At 40.5% G+C, this 18,265-nt stretch overlaps 1 protein-coding gene and 1 long non-coding RNA gene across 2 annotated transcripts; both read right to left on the minus strand.

Annotated features, from left to right (window-relative positions):
* Window positions 1-124: 124 nt before the first annotated feature.
* On the minus strand, window positions 125-3,105 carry LOC113440346 (uncharacterized). Its single transcript, XR_003374709.2, has 2 exons — window positions 1,825-3,105; window positions 125-314 (listed from the first exon to the last, which is right to left on the minus strand). It is a non-coding gene; the product is annotated as an uncharacterized LOC113440346 (long non-coding RNA).
* A 2,833-nt stretch (window positions 3,106-5,938) lies between these two features.
* Window positions 5,939-16,458, minus strand: LOC113454895 (ryncolin-3-like). The gene is made up of 9 exons (XM_087919344.1): window positions 16,430-16,458; window positions 15,762-15,945; window positions 14,884-15,021; window positions 13,997-14,068; window positions 13,396-13,431; window positions 12,634-12,767; window positions 11,003-11,132; window positions 9,058-9,192; window positions 5,939-7,493 (listed from the first exon to the last, which is right to left on the minus strand). The coding sequence occupies exons 2-9, from the start codon at window positions 15,856-15,858 to the stop codon at window positions 7,243-7,245; spliced, it is 993 nt and encodes a 330-aa protein (XP_087775470.1). The 5' UTR covers window positions 15,859-15,945; window positions 16,430-16,458; the 3' UTR covers window positions 5,939-7,242.
* Window positions 16,459-18,265: the final 1,807 nt, after the last annotated feature.

An 18,265-nucleotide genomic window follows, 5' to 3' on the forward strand; every position in this document is an offset into this window, starting at 1 on the left:
CTTTTAAAAAATTTGTGCCTGAAATTTGCTTGTCTGAATATTTTTGTAATTAATATAGAGAACACCAATATTTACTTCTATCATGGACAACACTGGTTTTTCTAAATAAAAACTGAACTTACTGTTGTGAATTTTCAAATTTTAGTTTTAATAATGAAAGCCTTTGGGAATAACAAATATTGACATTTTCTTCTTCGTGACCATGTTCCCAAAGCGTTTTCTTCTCATTTACTGTAACTGTCCAGATTGCCCATAACCCAACAAATTGGGAAAAAGCCGCCAGTTATAATCACCGTGAATCCAATGGCATTTTCCTGTAAATTAAAAATAAGTATTAATTATGTATTTGCAGCATATGAGAGATAGTAGATGCTCAAGCTAGGGGAGAATTGTGACTAGTTTTATTTTTAGTTTATGAAATCTTACGGACTGTGTGCAAACTTCTACAAATTGCATGTGATTTATAATATAGCAAATATATGGCATATATGATATTCATTGTAATTTTAATAATCCTCAGTTTTCTCAGTAGTTCAAATTCTTGCAGATTCCTTGAGGTAATTTTACCTAGTACAGCCTAGAAATACTTTCAAATTCCATCTATTATGTCATTTATTTCTTGCAAACAACAAAATGGCAATGTAAATCTCAGGTGTATTGCAGCCTATTTAAAATGTATGCAGCTGGTGCTTAACTAGGGAAATCTTTGACAACATGAAAAACAATGCATTCATGTTTGCTGCAAGAAACCATTAAAATTTAGAGAGTCTTGAAACAAAATAAGAATTCCTGACAATAAGACTTTCCCCTCTTACAGGTTTCTTGTGAAATGAAAAAGATGGGAACGTACAAAAGATTAAAACTGAAAAAGACCACTATCTAGCCTAATCTCATCAAACTCTTTATGAAACAAGCACAAGTGGGCTATTTAATGATTTAAACAACTAGTTGAAACCTCTTATCCTATTCTTCACTGTGATTTCATCTGTTACATGGCAGCCTCAGGAATACATATTGTTACAACACTGGGCAAAGAGGAAAAGATCTAATGCTTCAGATTGTAAGATGTCCGGTATAAACACCGTCTTACAAGTGACAAGCAATTAAAAGTCTATTATATTACTCGTTTAAATGAATTTCAGGGGGGAAATACTGGTAGTGTTGGTGAGAGGAGAGTTAATTTCTCTTGGCCTCATATTGCGATCTTTAATAGAGAGTTAACATAAAATTGGTAAGCAAAGTTAGTGGAAGAGTGCAGACATGATTTCAGGCTTACATCTGTTGGTTTTCATTAATGCCCCATAAGGCGTTCTGCAACTATACATTAACTATAGAGGCTGAGGTGAAGGTCCTCTGCCCTAATACAGGGATCTTCAAACTTGGCAGCTTTAAGACGTGTGGACTTCAACTCCCAGAATTCCTCCTCCAAGTCATGTTGGCTCAGGAATTCTGGGAGTTGAAGTCCACACGTCTTAAAGCTGCAAAGTTTGAAGACCCTTGGCCTAATACTTATTAGGCATTTAAACGACCATTTTAAAATTTCCTTTTAAAAAGAAGACATAAAGGCCCTTGACGCTGTCCTTGGGAGCATTTCCTCTTCCACCACATATGTTACTCCGTCCGGAAAAAGAGGCACAATATAACACGGCCTCAGAGTCATTAAAATAAAAGCCTTTGACCCTGTGTTTCTTTCGGACGTGGTTCTAGGTGCGATTGAGCCCTTCAGAAACCTGCTCTTGAAGGCGAGCGCTATTGACATTCATGAATCACTGGGAGTTGGGGTGGTGGTGGTGGAAGCTTTTAGGGGAAAAAAAAAACTCTCACCAAGAAGCTGTTCTTTCCTGACTTGGTGGACATCTTTGCCCTTGGGAGGATCTGGCTCCTCACGGTCCCATTCAGCAACCGCAGCCCCTTCTGGAAAGCCAGCATGGCTGTGCCGGTAGCTGCCTCTCGGCCCGCTCACCCTTTGAGGAGAGAGGTGGATGGGGGAAACGCGTGGAGGGCCTCCGCCCTTGAACCCGCAGCTGCTGCAGCAGGAGCCGACTGGAACCGCGCCTCGGCCTAGGCTGGGAAGGTTTGCGCAAGGTCGGCAAGGGGCGGCGGGAAGGAAGAGAGGTTGCCGCGGACTCCGCGAGAGCAGCGCCGCTCGCAGGTGCTTCGCTGGGAATGCAGCGGATGTGACGAAAGCGTACGCGCTGCGGGAGCGGAGCAGCTCAGCCGGAAGGGAGGGGCTGGGTCGAAGAGTACGCAAAGTGCGCAGGCGGGGCGGCGCTTTCGGAGGAGAGGCGGGGCGGGTGCAGGAAAAGAAAAGAAAAAGGTTTCCGGCGTTCTTTCCCTTCGCGTCCTATGTCGAATACATCATCAGTCCAGAGAGTGGAAGGCGGAATCCCTAATCAATCCATAACTAATCCATTCCTGAAAACGAGCCTATTCAGATGCCCGGTTTAATGTAATCCTTCGATATCCGTCCTTAAGCTTGGATTTTGGAATTAAGAGTTTAGCCACTCGAGGTTGACTTAGCCTCCGAAGACTAGAAGTGGTGCTTTCCTCTAGGAAAATAAAGGAACGAATTCACTGGAGATCGTCTTAATGTCCTTTCCCGCGGAGAGAAATCAGCACCTGCACAATTGTCTGTTGCATGGGTTTTTCTTCTTTTTCTTACAGGTTATTTAAGACAGGTTATGCTCATGGCTTAATAAGCTGCGTTGAATATTTGAGTTGTAATGCTCCTTTTTTTGATCAGTCTGTTGGAAAATCCCGAAATGAGAGTGATCTGTGTAGCAAACGCCAGGTTTATCCCTCCTCAGACGGCTTTTTCTCCTTCTGACTTAATAGTGGAATAGGATGCAAAGTCCATGTCACTTCAAAGAGAATGTTAATAGCAATATCTTTTTGTATTCCCCATAACTTTCATTTGAACACAGAAATGACTGTATGAGCTAATCTGATGTGATCTGAACAGCATAAGGATGACTTGATATACCAGTAGGTGCTCCTTCATTTTTTAACTCAAAATTATAAGATGGCTTCGTAGTCCTAGACAGTTTTATTATCTTACCAATTTGCAACTTGATCCACTTCAGCGTAACCATGCAATAATACAGTAAGCAACTTCTAATGCTAGTGAGGGATGATTCACTGAGTTTAGGAAATGCTGTACAGAATTTATAGTATTTGCAGAATGTGACATCTTTAGATCTTAACCATTGCCGCTACTTGATTCACCTTCACAAGACGTGCTGCTGCTTTCCTGAATCTTGGAACAATCTGTGGTAATATATAATATGTTACTGTGTTTGCAGCCTGATTGAGATACAGAGATACATAAACAGAAGAATGTCTTTGGAAATTGATCTCTTAAAAGCACAATTTGGAATGTTTAACTCTTATATTTGACTTTTCCCTTTCTTCTTCCCCTCCTAGTTGATACTATAGAACTGAAATTGTGTGCCAAGGTGGAATTTACTAGCATAGGGGTCATGAGATTAGATGGTCTACTCCAGTGATGACCTTTTTGTCATCGCGTGCTGAAAATGCTCACATGCCTGCACCCATAATGTAATGCGTGTATGATCTCCTGCTGGCACAGGCCCCCCGCACCCTCCCGTGCATGCATGGGCCCCCATGCTCCTTGTTTTGGGCTTAGTAGGCCTCCCTGCACCTCCTGGGAGCAAAAACGGGCCACGGGGGCCCCCCGACCCGTGCCCTCTGCATGCACTCGCAACCTCCCTGTGCTTCCCCCACCCCCGCGCATGTGTATGCATCTCCCACATGTGCCCCACAAAGATCCGAAAATCAGCTGGCCACTGGGAGGCATGTGCTCATGCGTGGTGGAGCTGAACTGGTGCGATGGCTTGCATGCCCTCAGAGAGGACGCGTGCCATAAGTTCGCTATCATGGCACCATCTATGAGATATTGCTACCATTGAGTGTTTATTGGATTCATTCTTGGTAGCCATTATATGTTTTATATGTTATATATTGCTGTTTTGTATATAACATATATAAAAATATATATCATATGTTTTAAGTGTATTGTTAATTGCCCAGAGTTACGTTTGCAAAATGGATGATCATATGAATCAATTTAATCGTCCAACGCTACTTCTGTAATAGCATAGCTATATTTCTGTATATCTTCAAGGTGTGTGTAGCATACTGACCCTGATGGATGTGGAGGCTGCTTTACACACAAGAGTTTTAAGGTAACCAAATATATTAGTGTGAATTTGATGTGTTGTGTGCTAGATTCCCATTTAATATTTGATTACTTTTTAGCAGCTGGTTAAAATTTAACTCATATCTTATGAGTTATTTCACTTGTTGATAGGGACACAGACTCATTTTCTGCATCATAATGAAATTTATTATATTTCTTTTCCGAGCAATAAAATACATCACAAGAAGCATGTTGTAATACAGTAGGAAATCATTCAGTGGGAAGATTGGAGAATTCAAATAAGTGCAAGATAATTTTAATGAAAAAGAATAAAAGACTTGTCTCGATGGCATTGTCTCCAAGCATTTCCAGATCACCAGCTTTTCAGTGTCCTAGCTCTTCTGAGTCCACAGCACCCCACCACAAGATTTTATTTTTGTTTATTATCCCATATTTATTATTTTTTTATAAATAACTCAAGCTGGTCTTGAGTTATCTAATACTCCCTCCTCCTATTTTCCCTACAACAACAACCCTGTGAGTTGAGTTGGGCTGAAAGAATAACTGGCCCACATAGCTGATTTTCATGCCTAAGCGGGACTACAATTCCTGGTTTTCACCTTGGTACTTTAACCATTAGCTAAATTGGCTTACTGATTAATTGTTTTAACTCTCTCTATAGGCCTGTTCCCTTCTTTGCATCTGCACTCATGGTAGAAAGAGAAGAGAAGAGAAATTGCCCAATCATTACCCAGGATGAAAAAAATATTTCTTTCCTTCAGTAGAGAGCAAGCCAGCCTAAGAGAAAGTGCTTTGAAATAGCCCCATCTATAAAAAGAGGATTGCAGGGAGTGTTGTTGCTAAGCAGTGTGGTCATGCTTTATGACCATATTACTCAGTGACAGAAATTCCAGCCCCAAATGCTGTTGTCAGTGAAGAACTACCTATACATGTATTGCCACGAGGCGAGCCCCCTCCCATCCTAGCGATCAAACAATGAACAATATTTAGAAAAAGAAAGCTCAAACTGCCCAAAGAGCTTCTGATTCAGTTCAGCAGAGGAAATATTGAATCTGTCATCTGTCCCTCTATAACTGTCTGGTTTGGCTCTGCAACCAAATAAGACAGACACGAGCTTCAACAGATAATTAGGAGTGCAGAAAAAACAATTGCTACCAACCTGCCTTTCAATTGAGGGCCTGTTTTATGCACGAGTCAAAAATGGGGCTGTAAAAATATCTACAGACCCCTCACATCCTGGATATAAATTGTTTCAACTTCTACCCTCAAAATGATGCTATAGGGCACTGCACACCAGAACAACTAGACACAAGGACAGTTTTTTCCCCAAACGCCATCACTCTGCTAAACAATTAATTCCCAAAACACTGTCAAATTATTTACTATAGGTAGTCCTTGACTGACAACGGCAGTTGGGAGCAGAAATTATGTCACTGAGTGGTATCATAAAACGTGACCACATTGCTTAACAATAGCAATCCTTGTAGTCCCAGCTGCCATCATTAACTGATTCCTAAGATCAAGCTACTTCCTGCCAGCTTCCCATAACCAAAGTCAGTGCGGAATTCAGCAAGAAGATAAAAGTCCCAAGCTGTAAGGGATGTAATAAAGAGGGTGCTGCAGTATAAGGTTTAATGTTACACACATGCATGAGAGGAATGTTCACAAAAATATACAGAATGAGGATATCCAAACGTGAATGTTAGGATTTCATGACATTCCTATGTAGTAGAACAAAGAAACAGAATAATGCAAACATTAGGAATTTCTCAGTAGCTATTTATTTTCAACTAATGTATAATAAGCTGTACATTCTAGGCTCACAAATGAATTGTTTCTCTTTCCCATTACTGTGATATCAACGTGAAGATGTGCCTTAATAAAATATATCAACGTGTGATATCAACGTGTAGATGTGCCTTAATAAAATATAGTGCCAATGGCAGGGAATCTGAACTCGTGTCAAGATTGCTTTGAATTGGTCACAGCGGCTAGAACTGGGAATTTAGCTTCAGCATCCTCTTAAACTCTCCCCCCCCCTCCCTGCACCATACAAAACAATGTTGAGGTGATGGTACTAATAATTGCACTAGGATCCTGTCATGGTTCGCTGGTCTCTTTCTGAGATTTGATAAAAATATCTGAGGATAGAATAGTAAAGAAAAAAAATCTGTTTGCTGTTTTCAGAATGAGAGAATCAGGTTAATACTTTTTAGTAGAGTAAGATCCATGTATCTTACATATTTTCAAGAATGAGTGCAGATATTTCCTTTAGTGTTTGTCTTTCCAAGTTGCAATACAGAAAAATAAAATCTTCAGAAAGGAAAGAAGACTCTGTTCACAGATTGTTGGTTTAAGTATTTCCATTAAAATGCATCAGTCGGGTGATCTGTGTTTGCAGAAACTCTGTCAAGATTTAGTTTCTTCCATGCAACCCTTTCCTAGAATGACCAATTAGCTCACAGTGACATCTTCGGGTTGCAAAATCTAACACGGTCAGGTCATCAGCTCTAGTGGATCAATAATGTCCATGTATTCTTTGGCTCTCAGTTTTGTGGTGATATGAGGCAGCCTCATGCCACAACCTCAGGAAGGGGAAGGTTTTGTAAGAGTACTAAATATTTCATATAATTGAAAGGTTAGATCAACGTTTTAAGATCTTTCTGGAATACCAATACATTCAGGGATGATACAGTAATCAGAATAACTGCTTTGCATTTAAAAGTGTGAGAATTCTAGACATTCAGTCAAAATTTATTAGGTTAGTGGCCTTTCATAAGATAACAGTGGATTACATCCCAAGTTGAAGATGCTAAATTCTCATGCAAGAGAGAGCTGGGTATCCTCCATCCTCCAAATAGTTTTTTCATTTCAGATACTTTTAATTCCCAAATAAAGGGAATTATTTATAAATATTTGTATTTATAAATACGCATGTAATTGTTTGGATAGCCACTTTTTTAGTCTTTTTTTCAGGAACAGAATTCAGGAGGATATTCATGTGCTAATATGTTCATTTAGCAAGTCAGAGTTAAACTATTCCGAATATACTGATATTCCAACTATTGAGGTCTAATTTTCATGTCCACATATTTGTAAGAATAATGGTGACCCTTCCCAGCACTCCAATTGATGCCATCAGCATAAGAGCTATGTTCCCCTTTGTGATATAGGCCATTCAGGTTGGAAGAGTGGCAGGCGCCATACCACCAACCTCCCTTGTAAGCTACAGCACAACTTGCAGGTTCATAGGTATCATTGTCTTTGTCTTTTGTAGAGAATGCCAGGCCTTTATGTCCTGAGAAAGAATCCCCTGAGTGAAGATAATCAGAGGAGAAAGTCAGTGATTTACTGTATTGTTGCTTTCAGTCACAGTGCTATAACAGTGAAAAATGCACATTCTCTGCTAGGAAGAATTCAACAGGAAATAAAAAATAATAGAATGCATAACTTATATGCAGAAATTCCCAACTTAGTTTATCACATTACCAGGTAGGAATTCCTTATACCATTGTTTGCTTAACCATGGTTTATTAAATAAACCCTAATTAATGAATCATGTCACATACCAAGCTATAAACAATGGTTTACAAACACAGCTAGACTTCATAATATCATGACTAAAAACCAACTGACATAGAACAATTTAATAAGTTTACCACACACTATTATCTCCCTCCCCCTCTCTCTCCCACCCACCCCCTCACCCCAGAAAGCAGGCACAGGCAAGCCACTTCTGAAATCTTTCCCAAAAATTTCAGGGACTTGTCCACATGGTTGCCAGGGGTCCAAATGGGTTCATTAGCATAAAGTTGGTAGGTTCTTTGGGCCAACCTAAACAGTAAGGAAGGAATTGTTCATTTGGAGCAGGGGTATCAAACTGCCGGCCTGTGGGTCGGATGCGTCACACGCAGATCAAGCCCACCCCAGCTACACGAAGGGGAAAACCATCATGAAACATCATATGATGGCCACATGACACTGCAAGTTTGACATCCATGATCTGGACCATCTCCTGTCATAGCAATAGCACTTAGACGTACATACCGCTTCACATTGCTTCACAGCCCTCTCTAAGGTTTACAGAGTCAACATATTGCCCCCAACAATCTGGGGCCTCATTTTTCCGACCTCAGAAGGATGGAAGGCTGAGTCAATCTTGAGCTAGTTAGAATGGAACTGCCAAACTGCTGGCAGCAGTCAGTCAACAGAACTAGCCTGCATTCTAACCACTTTTGATAAAAGGTCAGGACAGCGATACATAGGCAATACAATCAGTCTTCATTTAGCAATTGTCTCAGACAGTGATCATTCACAGTTACAATAGAGATCAAAAAGTAACTTTCTGACCAATGCCCACAATTATGCTTTTGCAGGGCTTCTAAAGCAAAGGAAAGCTGAAGTAAGATGATAAGCACAGTTATCGTTTCACTTATTGACTGCTTTGCTTAACAACTGAATTCCTGGTCCCAATTATGATTGCTAAATGAGGACTATATGTACATATTCTAATAGCTTCATGTGAACACAGACAATATTCAAGAGAAGGACACTTATTTAAAGAATGACAGAAATCCATCAAATGTAATATTACATGCAATGGTACTGAAATAATGTTTTTTCTTTCACCATTAGCCATACTGGTGATTCTAAAATTTACTATCAAAAATAATACATTTCTTATAAACAGAAGTGGAAGGCAAAATCATAAGAAATGTTTTTTACATTCATATGGTGCTTTGAGGCATGTGGGACTTGGCTAAAAGCCTTCAGAAAATCAACTGCTGTATGACAGATTTTTAACCATCTTAAGATAATTGTGTTTTCTGATCTATATCAAGGTACTAAAATGAAGAAGCAGCCTCTGTATTACTCACCCATGTTGCCATCCAAGTAGGAGCCCAAACTTAGCTTATAGTTTTCACTTTCATTTGCAATTCTGAAACTGGAATATGTCGCAAAGGTTGTGGAACCATTGAAATCTTCCACATCAATTCGCAATTGCTGTGTTCCTAAACACCAAAGGGTGAATGTTGTTAAAGAATGAATACTAGAGATACAGAAATCCTTGAAGGGAAGCATACTGATCATTGCAGTGGACTTCATTCCACAAGGACATAACCACAGGGCCCCCACGATTCATAAAAGTTTAGTTATCATTGCTTTTCGATGGATGTGGCTCACAATGGAATTGCGAGCCGTGTCTCTCGAAAAGCAATGATAACTAACAACATGGAGGAACAGAATTGCAGGAGCACAAGAGTTGGAACAGGAAAATTAAATCACTGTCAGAAAATCACAGACTTTGTCTGGTTATTTTGCACAATTAGGCAAAAAGTCATCCATGGGTTGCCACTTTTTCCTTTGCTTTCACAAAGTCAATATTTTTATAATTTTCTACCTCTATATGGTGAGTAAGGCAGCAAAGAAGGATATAGATTGCAGCCGGGGTGTCCAGGTTCCATATCAATCAATCAATCAATCATTTATTGTCAAAGCACAACATGTGTACAATGAAATTGAAATGAGCCTCCTTGGTGCTGGCCCTGCAAGTCTATCATATTAAGCCTGATTGTGGTGTTTATGTTGCATTCAGAAGTCTGACAGCCCATGGATAAAAGCTATTTATCCATGTTATTCATTCGGCTGGCTATGCTTCTGTATCTCCTGCCAGATAGGAGAGTAAAGAAGTGCTGACCAGGATGTGAATCATCCTTGAGGATTTTCCTCACTCTGCTAGTCTGGGCGATTTTGTCCAGTGGTGTCAGGGGACAGCCCATAATTTTTTGTGCTGAGCTTATCACCCTTTGTAATGCCTTTTTGTGTGCAGCTGTCAAATACCGTAACACAATATGTAAGGACGCTTTCTATCGTAGACCAGTAAAACGAAGTCATCAGTCGTTGTTCCACCTGATATTTCTGCAAGACCTTAAGGAAATGGAGTCTCTGATGAGCCTTACTGACCACCTGGATTGTGTTATTTTTCCAGGTGAGATCTTGACTAAGGTGGACTCCCAGAAATTTGAAAGAGGGGAGGAGACCTTCTCCACACAGCCCCCCCTTGATGTAGAGTGGGGCAGGTCCCTCTCTCTGCTTCCAGAAGTCTAACAACACCTCCTTTGTCTTGCTGGTGTTTAGATGCAAGTTGCTTTCTGAGCACCATGTGGATAACTTCTGGACTTCTTCCCTGTATGCTAATTCATCTCCTCCTGTAATAAGACCCAGTGTGGTGGTATCATCTGCAAACTTTATTATCACGTTAGATGGATTAGAAGATGTGCAGTCATATGTGTACAATGAGTACAGGTGGGGACTGAGAACACAACCTTGAGGACAGCCAGTGCTCAGCTTCAGGGAGGAGGAGGATTAAAATCCCCAGCCATGATAAAAGAGCCCTCAGGGTAGGTTTTCTGCTGCCTTTTGATGGCATCATGTAACTTAGAGAGTGCTGTGCTAACATTTGCATCAGGTGGAATATAATGAATATATTAGCCAGGCACCATGCATGTACACTGTATATCTGGCTAATATATTCATTATTTTCCCCAGATTTCATTTATGAATTTGAAATGTACCATAATCTTTATGGAAAGAAATGGAAGGTAAGTCTTATGGACCAATAAGAAGAGATCAGAATCTTTTATGCATACATGTGTTCCTGTGATGCAAAGAGAGTCTCTGGTAATATTAGAGACAGAATTTGAAAGGACCAAGATTCATTGTTCCTTGTAAATTAATTCTGATAGTGATGAGCATTATCTGTGTAAAAGTATTTAATTTATCAAACTGAGCCTCAGGTACAAGAGGAGATATTGGACTTACCAGAACTGCTGAGAAGATGGATCTTATCATTACCCAACCAGAATTCTGATCCTTGCCTCCCAAATCCTTTCTTGTATGATTCCCAGTTACGGTAGAAATTGATGGACCCATCCTGCCGCCTCTGGAAGACCTGGTTGAGAGAGAGAGAATCTGCTTTCTTAATGTTATGCCATTTCCACTTGAGTCTCTCACACTGGCGTAGTAAGTTCGTACTTGGCTACTGCTTTAAAAGTCAAGCGTTGTGGCAGGGTGACTGCATCATTAAAAAGTTGTGTGGAAGCACTACTACCAATGTTGTCTGTACCTAAAATGCAGTATGAAAGGCCACCTTTGCCTCCCCTCACATCTGGACCAAAAGGAAGGAATCAAGAAAAACTGAGGTGGAACAGGATTGCCTATTTTACTGTAGAATAAGGATTGCCTTCTCTCCTTTGCAGAGCTTGTGGGGATGGATGTTGAGGAAGTGGGAACCCAGGGTCTCCTGATCTCTGCTTCAGGCAGGCAGAAGGAAGATTTCTATAATTTCCCCCAAAGCACTTGAGAGCAAGACAAGATGTAACAGATGGAAACTTATTGAAGAGAGGTCCCACCTAGAACTAAGGAGAAATTTCATGTCCATGAGAACAGTTAATCAGTGGAACAGATTCCAGAAGTTGTGGGTGCTCCATCACTGGAGATTTTTAAGAAGAGACTGGACAGCCTTCTAGATTCTCTAACCTGGCCCCCTCCAGGTATGCTGGACAGCAACTCTTGAAATTCCCAACCAGCAGGTCAACAGCTGGGAATCCTAGATACTGCCACCCCAACAGATCTGGTGGGAGCCAGGTTGGAAAAAGCTGAGTTAGTCTTTGAATATTACTAATGCATTAAAAGATGATTCCCTGCTTTCCTTACGTTGGAAGCCAACACCAATAAGACCAAGGAACTTACAGTGGATTATAGAAGAAATGGATCAGACATCCAGGCCTTGCTTATCAATGGAGACGAGTGGAGCAAGTGGCCAGTTTTAAGTTTCTGGGTGTTACCCTAAAAGAGGACCTGACCTGGGGTGCCCTCATTGCAGCACTGGTCAAAAGGGCCCAGCAGAGATTATACTACCTGAGCCTTCTCAGAAAACAACAACTGAATGAGAAACTGCTGGTGACCTTCTACTGCTGTATCTTAACTTACTGCACCTCTGTATGGTTTGCCAATTGCACAGTGGCAGATAGGAAAGCACTCCAGAGGGTTAACGTCATTGTTCAGAAGATCATTGGTTGCCCTCTCTCCTCTTTGGAAGAGCTTTATAGCTCCTGCTGCCTTAGGAAAGTTCAAAACATTCTCAAAGATCCATCTCATCCTGGGCATCCTTTTTTTGAACTATTACCATCTGGAAGACGGTACAGAATAATAAAAACAAGGACAAATAGGCTAAAAAACAGCTTCTATCCCAAGGCAGTAGCTCTTCTGAATTCTTCTGTATAGTGCAGTGTTGGTGCGGTGTCGGGGTTTTCGATTCAATGTGTGGAGTGTGAAAGATGTGTATTTGTGTTTATTTTCATGGTCATGATGTGCACTGATGATGGTGTTTGATTTCATTGTACGAGGTGCAGTGACAATAAAGTAAACTAAACATCTCTCTTCTTACTTACCAACCAGCCTCCTCCATCTATTTCCATGTCACAGAAAACCACCATCACTTTCCCTGTGCTTGGATAGATGTTGTACCAGCCAGTGAGAGTCTCTCCTTGTTCATGGAGCTCCTTGCAGTTTCTGGCTCTTCCCTCTGAGAGAAGAATAGGGGGGTTTGGGGGGTGGGGGATATGTGGATCAGTTCGGATTCTCTCTGTTCTGAAAATATATGTGATGGGACAATTACAGGTTTCTATGCAAGAACTTTTCCAGTGGAATCACCATAATGCCTATTGTGGGAGAATGGATACACATTGGTGTGCAATAGTATTTAAAAATTTAAAGGAAATATTTATTTACTTATTTATACAAAATTATATGCCATCCATCTCATATCCAATGTAGGTATAGATAGATCCTTCAAGATCTGAATGAAACATATAGTATTTTAATGTGTAGCGGCTGTCTCCTAACTTGAGCCATTAATTATCAGGAAGGGGGGATTATGGGAGCTAGAGTTTAACATCCTTAGAAGACTCAGATTGGGGAAAGCTGATATGTGCAGATGAAATGCATCACAATGATCCTTAAACTGTGATCAGAGAATTTGTACTATTCCAAACATCCATTCTAGCCTGTTCAGGCAGTTTTGCTCTTATCCTGCATGATAAAGATCAAAAAAGGGAGATGAAAATGAAGATAAAACCAAGCTGATGGCATTTGTGCCAGTTATCTGGGGGTTTGAAGTGACTGAATAAGCAAAGGGAGAATGCTTGACATACCTTCCCACTGACAGCCTTCTGAGCGGCAGGGTTCCCCTGTGGAAAGAGAGAAAAAAATGGCTTTTGAGCTGAACAGACTCAAGGCTCCAAGTAAAAGGAAATATGAAGATGAGAACTATTTCACAGTTTCTCCTCAACTTATAATCATTCATTTAATGACAGTTCAGAGTTACAACGGCACTGAAAAATGTGACTTATAACTTATGACAACTGTTGCAGCATCTCTCTATTCACATGATCAAAATTCGGAAACTTGGCAACTTGGCAACCTATTTATAATGGCTGAAGTTTTCCAGCATCTTGTCATCACCCTGGCAACTTTCTGATTATCAAAGCCGCTGGGGAAGCCAGATGATTCTTAAAATCATCTTACTAACTGACTAACCCTGATTTATCTGTTTAACAAGACCCCTTTTTATGCAAATTTGCTATCTATTTTCTTGCATAGAGGAATAGACATGTAGAAAATACACTTGCCAAGAGCTTGTCTTGCAGAGTGATCCCCAAAGTATAAAAGTAAAAATATTTATTTGGAGGCCGAGAGACTTGGGATTTCCATAAATCTCCCTCATTCAAAAATGGATCTCTGGAGATACATTACCATTGTCTCCTTTGTCTCCTTTGTCTCCCTTTGGTCCAGCTTTTCCAGGTATCCCAGCAGAGCCCTTTTCACCTAAGGAGAACAGAACAATGTCCCTTAAAAGAACATCTGGAATATACCAAGAGATTCCAAATCTTGTCTTGGTAAAAAACAAGGTCATCACAGAGGCTTCTATCTCTCAGTTGGCAAAAAGGGGGCAACAACCATTTGTCGGATTCAGCCAGTTTGCACCAGTTTGGGAGAATCAGTTGTTAACTCTCTGACCAGTTTGGTGAATTGGTTGTTGGAAGAAATCATTACGGCAGAGAACTGTTTGTTAAATTATTTGAATCCCACCACTGGCAACAGCCCTTTGATAAACAGGAGAGCTACCTATATACTTTCCACATAATGGAAGAATGAATAACTACCCTGAACTTGCATTGCTTTTCAGGTTTTCCTCATCTTTCTCAAGCACCGTGAAGACAATAACCCCTTACTAGGAAAGAACTGATGATCCCTGGAAAGGAAGAAAGCTGGTGGTTTAATAGTTTTAATAGTTTAATAGTCCTTTTAACAAAGTGATCCATTCCATCCTGCCTAAAATAAAGAACTAGAAGTTCCAACTACAGAGGCATTCCCAACTGCTGCTAATGTACAATCGTCAGCATTTTAAAAATCCTCTTCCTGACCTGAAATACAACCTTGGTAGTATAGCACCCTCCCTTTCTAGCTGGAATTTGAGGGGCAGGTCATGGTTTTTCATCCTTCTGCCTGTAACCTTGGTAATGCTTTCTCCAACACTCTTTCTTCTAGATAGTCCAGGCTATGAGTTTCCTAGTAACAGAGGAAATAAGCTGCTAGATCTCCTTGACATCAATCATCAACAGAAGTAGGTATCAACTTACCTGGGGGCCCCTGAGGTCCTGGCTCACCCCTGGCTCCAGGAAGACCATTTGTTCCTGGCACACCTGGAATTCCAGGTATTCCTGCCTGGCCCTGGAGAACAATCTTGTCACTCCCACATTGTGCTAAGCCTTTCAGCTCTGGAATAGAAGAAAGAGCATAAACAGAGTGAAAAACTAAACAAAAGCAAGAAGGTTTTCCTCACAGTCTGACAAGTCTCACAGTGGCCCTAGTTTGGATGGTAGAAAACCAGGATGAGTCAGCAGATAATATTGGATTTCTATTGTGAAGAATTCTGGCTGAGCTCACTCTTATTTTTTCACTGAGCCTTTGCAAGTTTTTAAAGCCTGCATTTTTTGAACTGCAAGAGGAAGGGTGAGATGGGCAGAAGAAAAATGGCATGTTTAAATTTGTTTGCAAATATTCTAACTGATTACCTTACACACTTTTTGGCCAAAGGCAAACTCCACTGGTCTATTTCTTTCCCCGTCCATTAAACCCTTTTCCTAGAACTCTGTAATTTCACTAAATCTCCTTCTGTGGGTCTGACAACTTTGCTCCTTAAACATCCATTCCTCCCTCTGGCCAATAACCAAGCAGGAAATGGCTACAGGACAATGCTTTCCCCACATTGTTGTGTTTGGCTTTCACCATGAGGAAAAAACACAAAACAAAATTCACCATAGTCTGGAGGTGTGGCAAAGGTGCCAAACAGCACTTTCCCTAATGGAAGGGGAAGTCCCAGGAGCTGGAAGATGAAATGAGAGGAGAGATGGAATGCCCAACGATGATGAAGTGTCCTAAGGTTGTGCAGGAAGCTCTCTAAACCAATCTATCTTAATTAAGTGGCTTACCCCAGAAAAGATTAATTGAGACTCACGTTCACAGCAGCTGGTTTCTGTCTCCTGTGTGGATAGTCCCTTCTCTGCAGACAGAGCAATCAGGAACAGGAAGCAAAAACCCATCCAAGTTGTCATCTTGCCTCAGGAACCCAATTTGCTGTTCTTTAAATGTATCTTTGAGCTGGGCTGGGGATTTAGGTTTTCTTGTATATATAGCAATGCCTATAAACAGAGAAGTGAGGAAATAGTAGAATTTCCTTGAAAAAGTACAAGATGAAACTATGTTGAAAGTCTTCTCTTGCAACACCAGCTTTCACAAATCTTGGCACTATTCACAATATTTGCAAATGAGGGATTGGCCTCTAGAAAAAAAACAAAGATCCCTGCATTGCATTACTTTCTCCACCCTTTGTACTTCCTTGAGCATTTTCTGTGGATTTTTAAACTTCTGTTATCAGAGAGAGAGAGAGAGGAAACATGAGTGAGCTGCACTTCAGGTAAACAAATATGTCAGCTTTTACAATTTTCCTTCTTGGATAAATATTCCCTGACAAAGACTGAAAATATCCCAATTAGCTTGCAAGTTGATTGTATGTATTTTAAGAACTGTTCGTTAATCTCTTCTGCAATTTTCATATGTTCTTATGGATTATAAATGTATTTTACACCTAGACAGGTATGAGTATAGACTAAATTGCTTCAGTACCTCTGCATCCTTGGATAGTCAATTCAGTGCCAATCTCTAACCTTGGAAGAAGAAGACGGAAGTCATTCTTTGTATTCTTTGTGTTTTTTTTCCTTTTCCTTTATATTTTTTTACATTTCTGTCCCTGTTCCTTTTTTTTACTCTTTATCATTTCTTTTGATTATTAATTTATGTTGTTTTTAATGTTTATGCTTTGTAAAATGCAGTAAAATTATTTAGAAAAAAAGAGTTGCCTTGCTAACATGAAAGTTCAAGTGAAACCAACTTCGAAGCTGCCTTACAAAGTCAGTGACAAGTGCGCAGACAAACACATGCACACACATGTGTGTGTCATCTGTCCACCACATAATGTCCACCATTTGCATTGTTTGACTAGTTTTCTCTGTTTTCAGTCACGTACTCCACCTCAGCTTCCTCCATGTCTGCAATATCAGGCAAATTTCCAAGCACCTGTTCCATATGCCCACAGAATTGTTCTCTTCTGAAATGCTCTACATTTCAAATTCTGTTTATAAAGATCAGATTCTGCTGTTTGTAATCTGTGATGTGTGTTATTCATTTTATCTTCTGAATTCTTTGTTCCTAAGATGCAGTGATTCTATCTAGTCATAATACTACTGAAATGAGATAATGAGATGCTGTTTCAATTCACTTCAATAATCCTAAAAATCAAAATATATTTACTTGCCTTATCAAAGTCAAAGAGCAAAAAAAAATCTATTTTTGCTGATTCCTTCTGTTGTATCCAAATCTACATCACAGCTTCCATATATATGACACCCATTGAAGATTTTTCTAAACCAGAATTTTACCCCATAATGCTTGCACGCTGTTGTATGTCCATCTTCTTCTAAAGAAGATTGAAATCACCTTGTTAGGTGGGCACCTTATCCGTAACCTAAGTGGGTCTAGATGTTTTAGATTGCTTGCACAGAGTGGCAGTTAGGCTGTCAATAGTCCTTTATTCTAGGCCAAAGTATGAGTTGAGCATCCCAGCGAGGAAAGGCCGTGTGAGGAGAAGAGTGGCTGGAGAGGAACAGTAGATCATCAGGAGGGAGGAAAAAAGAAATACCTTAAAGAGTGACTGGGTGGGGGAGAACGCAGTCAGTAACGTCGGGCATGCGTATGATGTCGCACGTGCACGATAAGAACTGACTGATGGGAGAGGCAGGCGGAGAGGGGCAGGGCCAGCCAGGGGCATGATTCTCCGGTTCTCCGAACTGCACAGAATCATTACAACTGGTTCTATAGAACCGGTCTCAACCAGTAGAATCCCACCCCTGAGGGCAAGGCTTCAGCAAGTTCGCAGAACTGCACAAAAAGTTAGATACTGGCTCTACCGATCTGGTGCGAACTAGCTGAATCCAGTCACTGGACTGGACCAATCAGCTAGTTTTCATACCTAAGTGGGACTACAGCTACTGGTTTCTATCCTGGTACCTTAACCACTAGACTAGCTTACTGACTAGTTTTTTAACTCTGTATGGGCCTATTCCCTCTGTTCCCTTCTTTGCATCTGCACTTATGCTAGAAATCATTACCCAAGATGAAAAAAATATTTCTTTCCTTCAATAAACAACAAACCAGCCTAAGAGAAAGTGCCTTGAAATAGCCCCGTCTATAAAAAGAGGATTGCAGGGATCACTGTTGCTAAGCAATGTGGTCATGCTTTATGACCATATTACTCAGGGACGGAAATTCCCATCTCAAATGCTGTTGTCAGTCAAGAACTACCTGTCAGCATTCTGAATAATGCACCCATTAAAAGCAGAACTCCGAGGCAGGTAGATTCCTCTAAGAACAGGTTTATTGGATACATTGTATCAGCACCTCTGG

Source organism: Pseudonaja textilis, chromosome 1 (assembly GCF_049901715.1).
Source record: "Pseudonaja textilis isolate UNSWEBS1 chromosome 1, rPseTex1.2, whole genome shotgun sequence".
Taxonomy (NCBI): domain Eukaryota; kingdom Metazoa; phylum Chordata; class Lepidosauria; order Squamata; family Elapidae; genus Pseudonaja; species Pseudonaja textilis.

Excerpts from the sequence above, each read along its gene's own strand:
- LOC113454895 (XM_087919344.1), bottom strand. The coding sequence starts at position 15,858 with ATGACAACTTGGATGGGTTTTTGCTTCCTGTTCCTGATTGCTCTGTCT. Across the intron at positions 14,069-14,883 it reads AGGACCTCAGGGGCCCCCAG|GTGAAAAGGGCTCTGCTGGG; the intron begins GTAAGTTGATAC and ends TGTTCTCCTTAG. Across the intron at positions 11,133-12,633 it reads TAGATGGAGGAGGCTGGTTG|GTCTTCCAGAGGCGGCAGGA; the intron begins GTAAGTAAGAAG and ends TCTCTCAACCAG.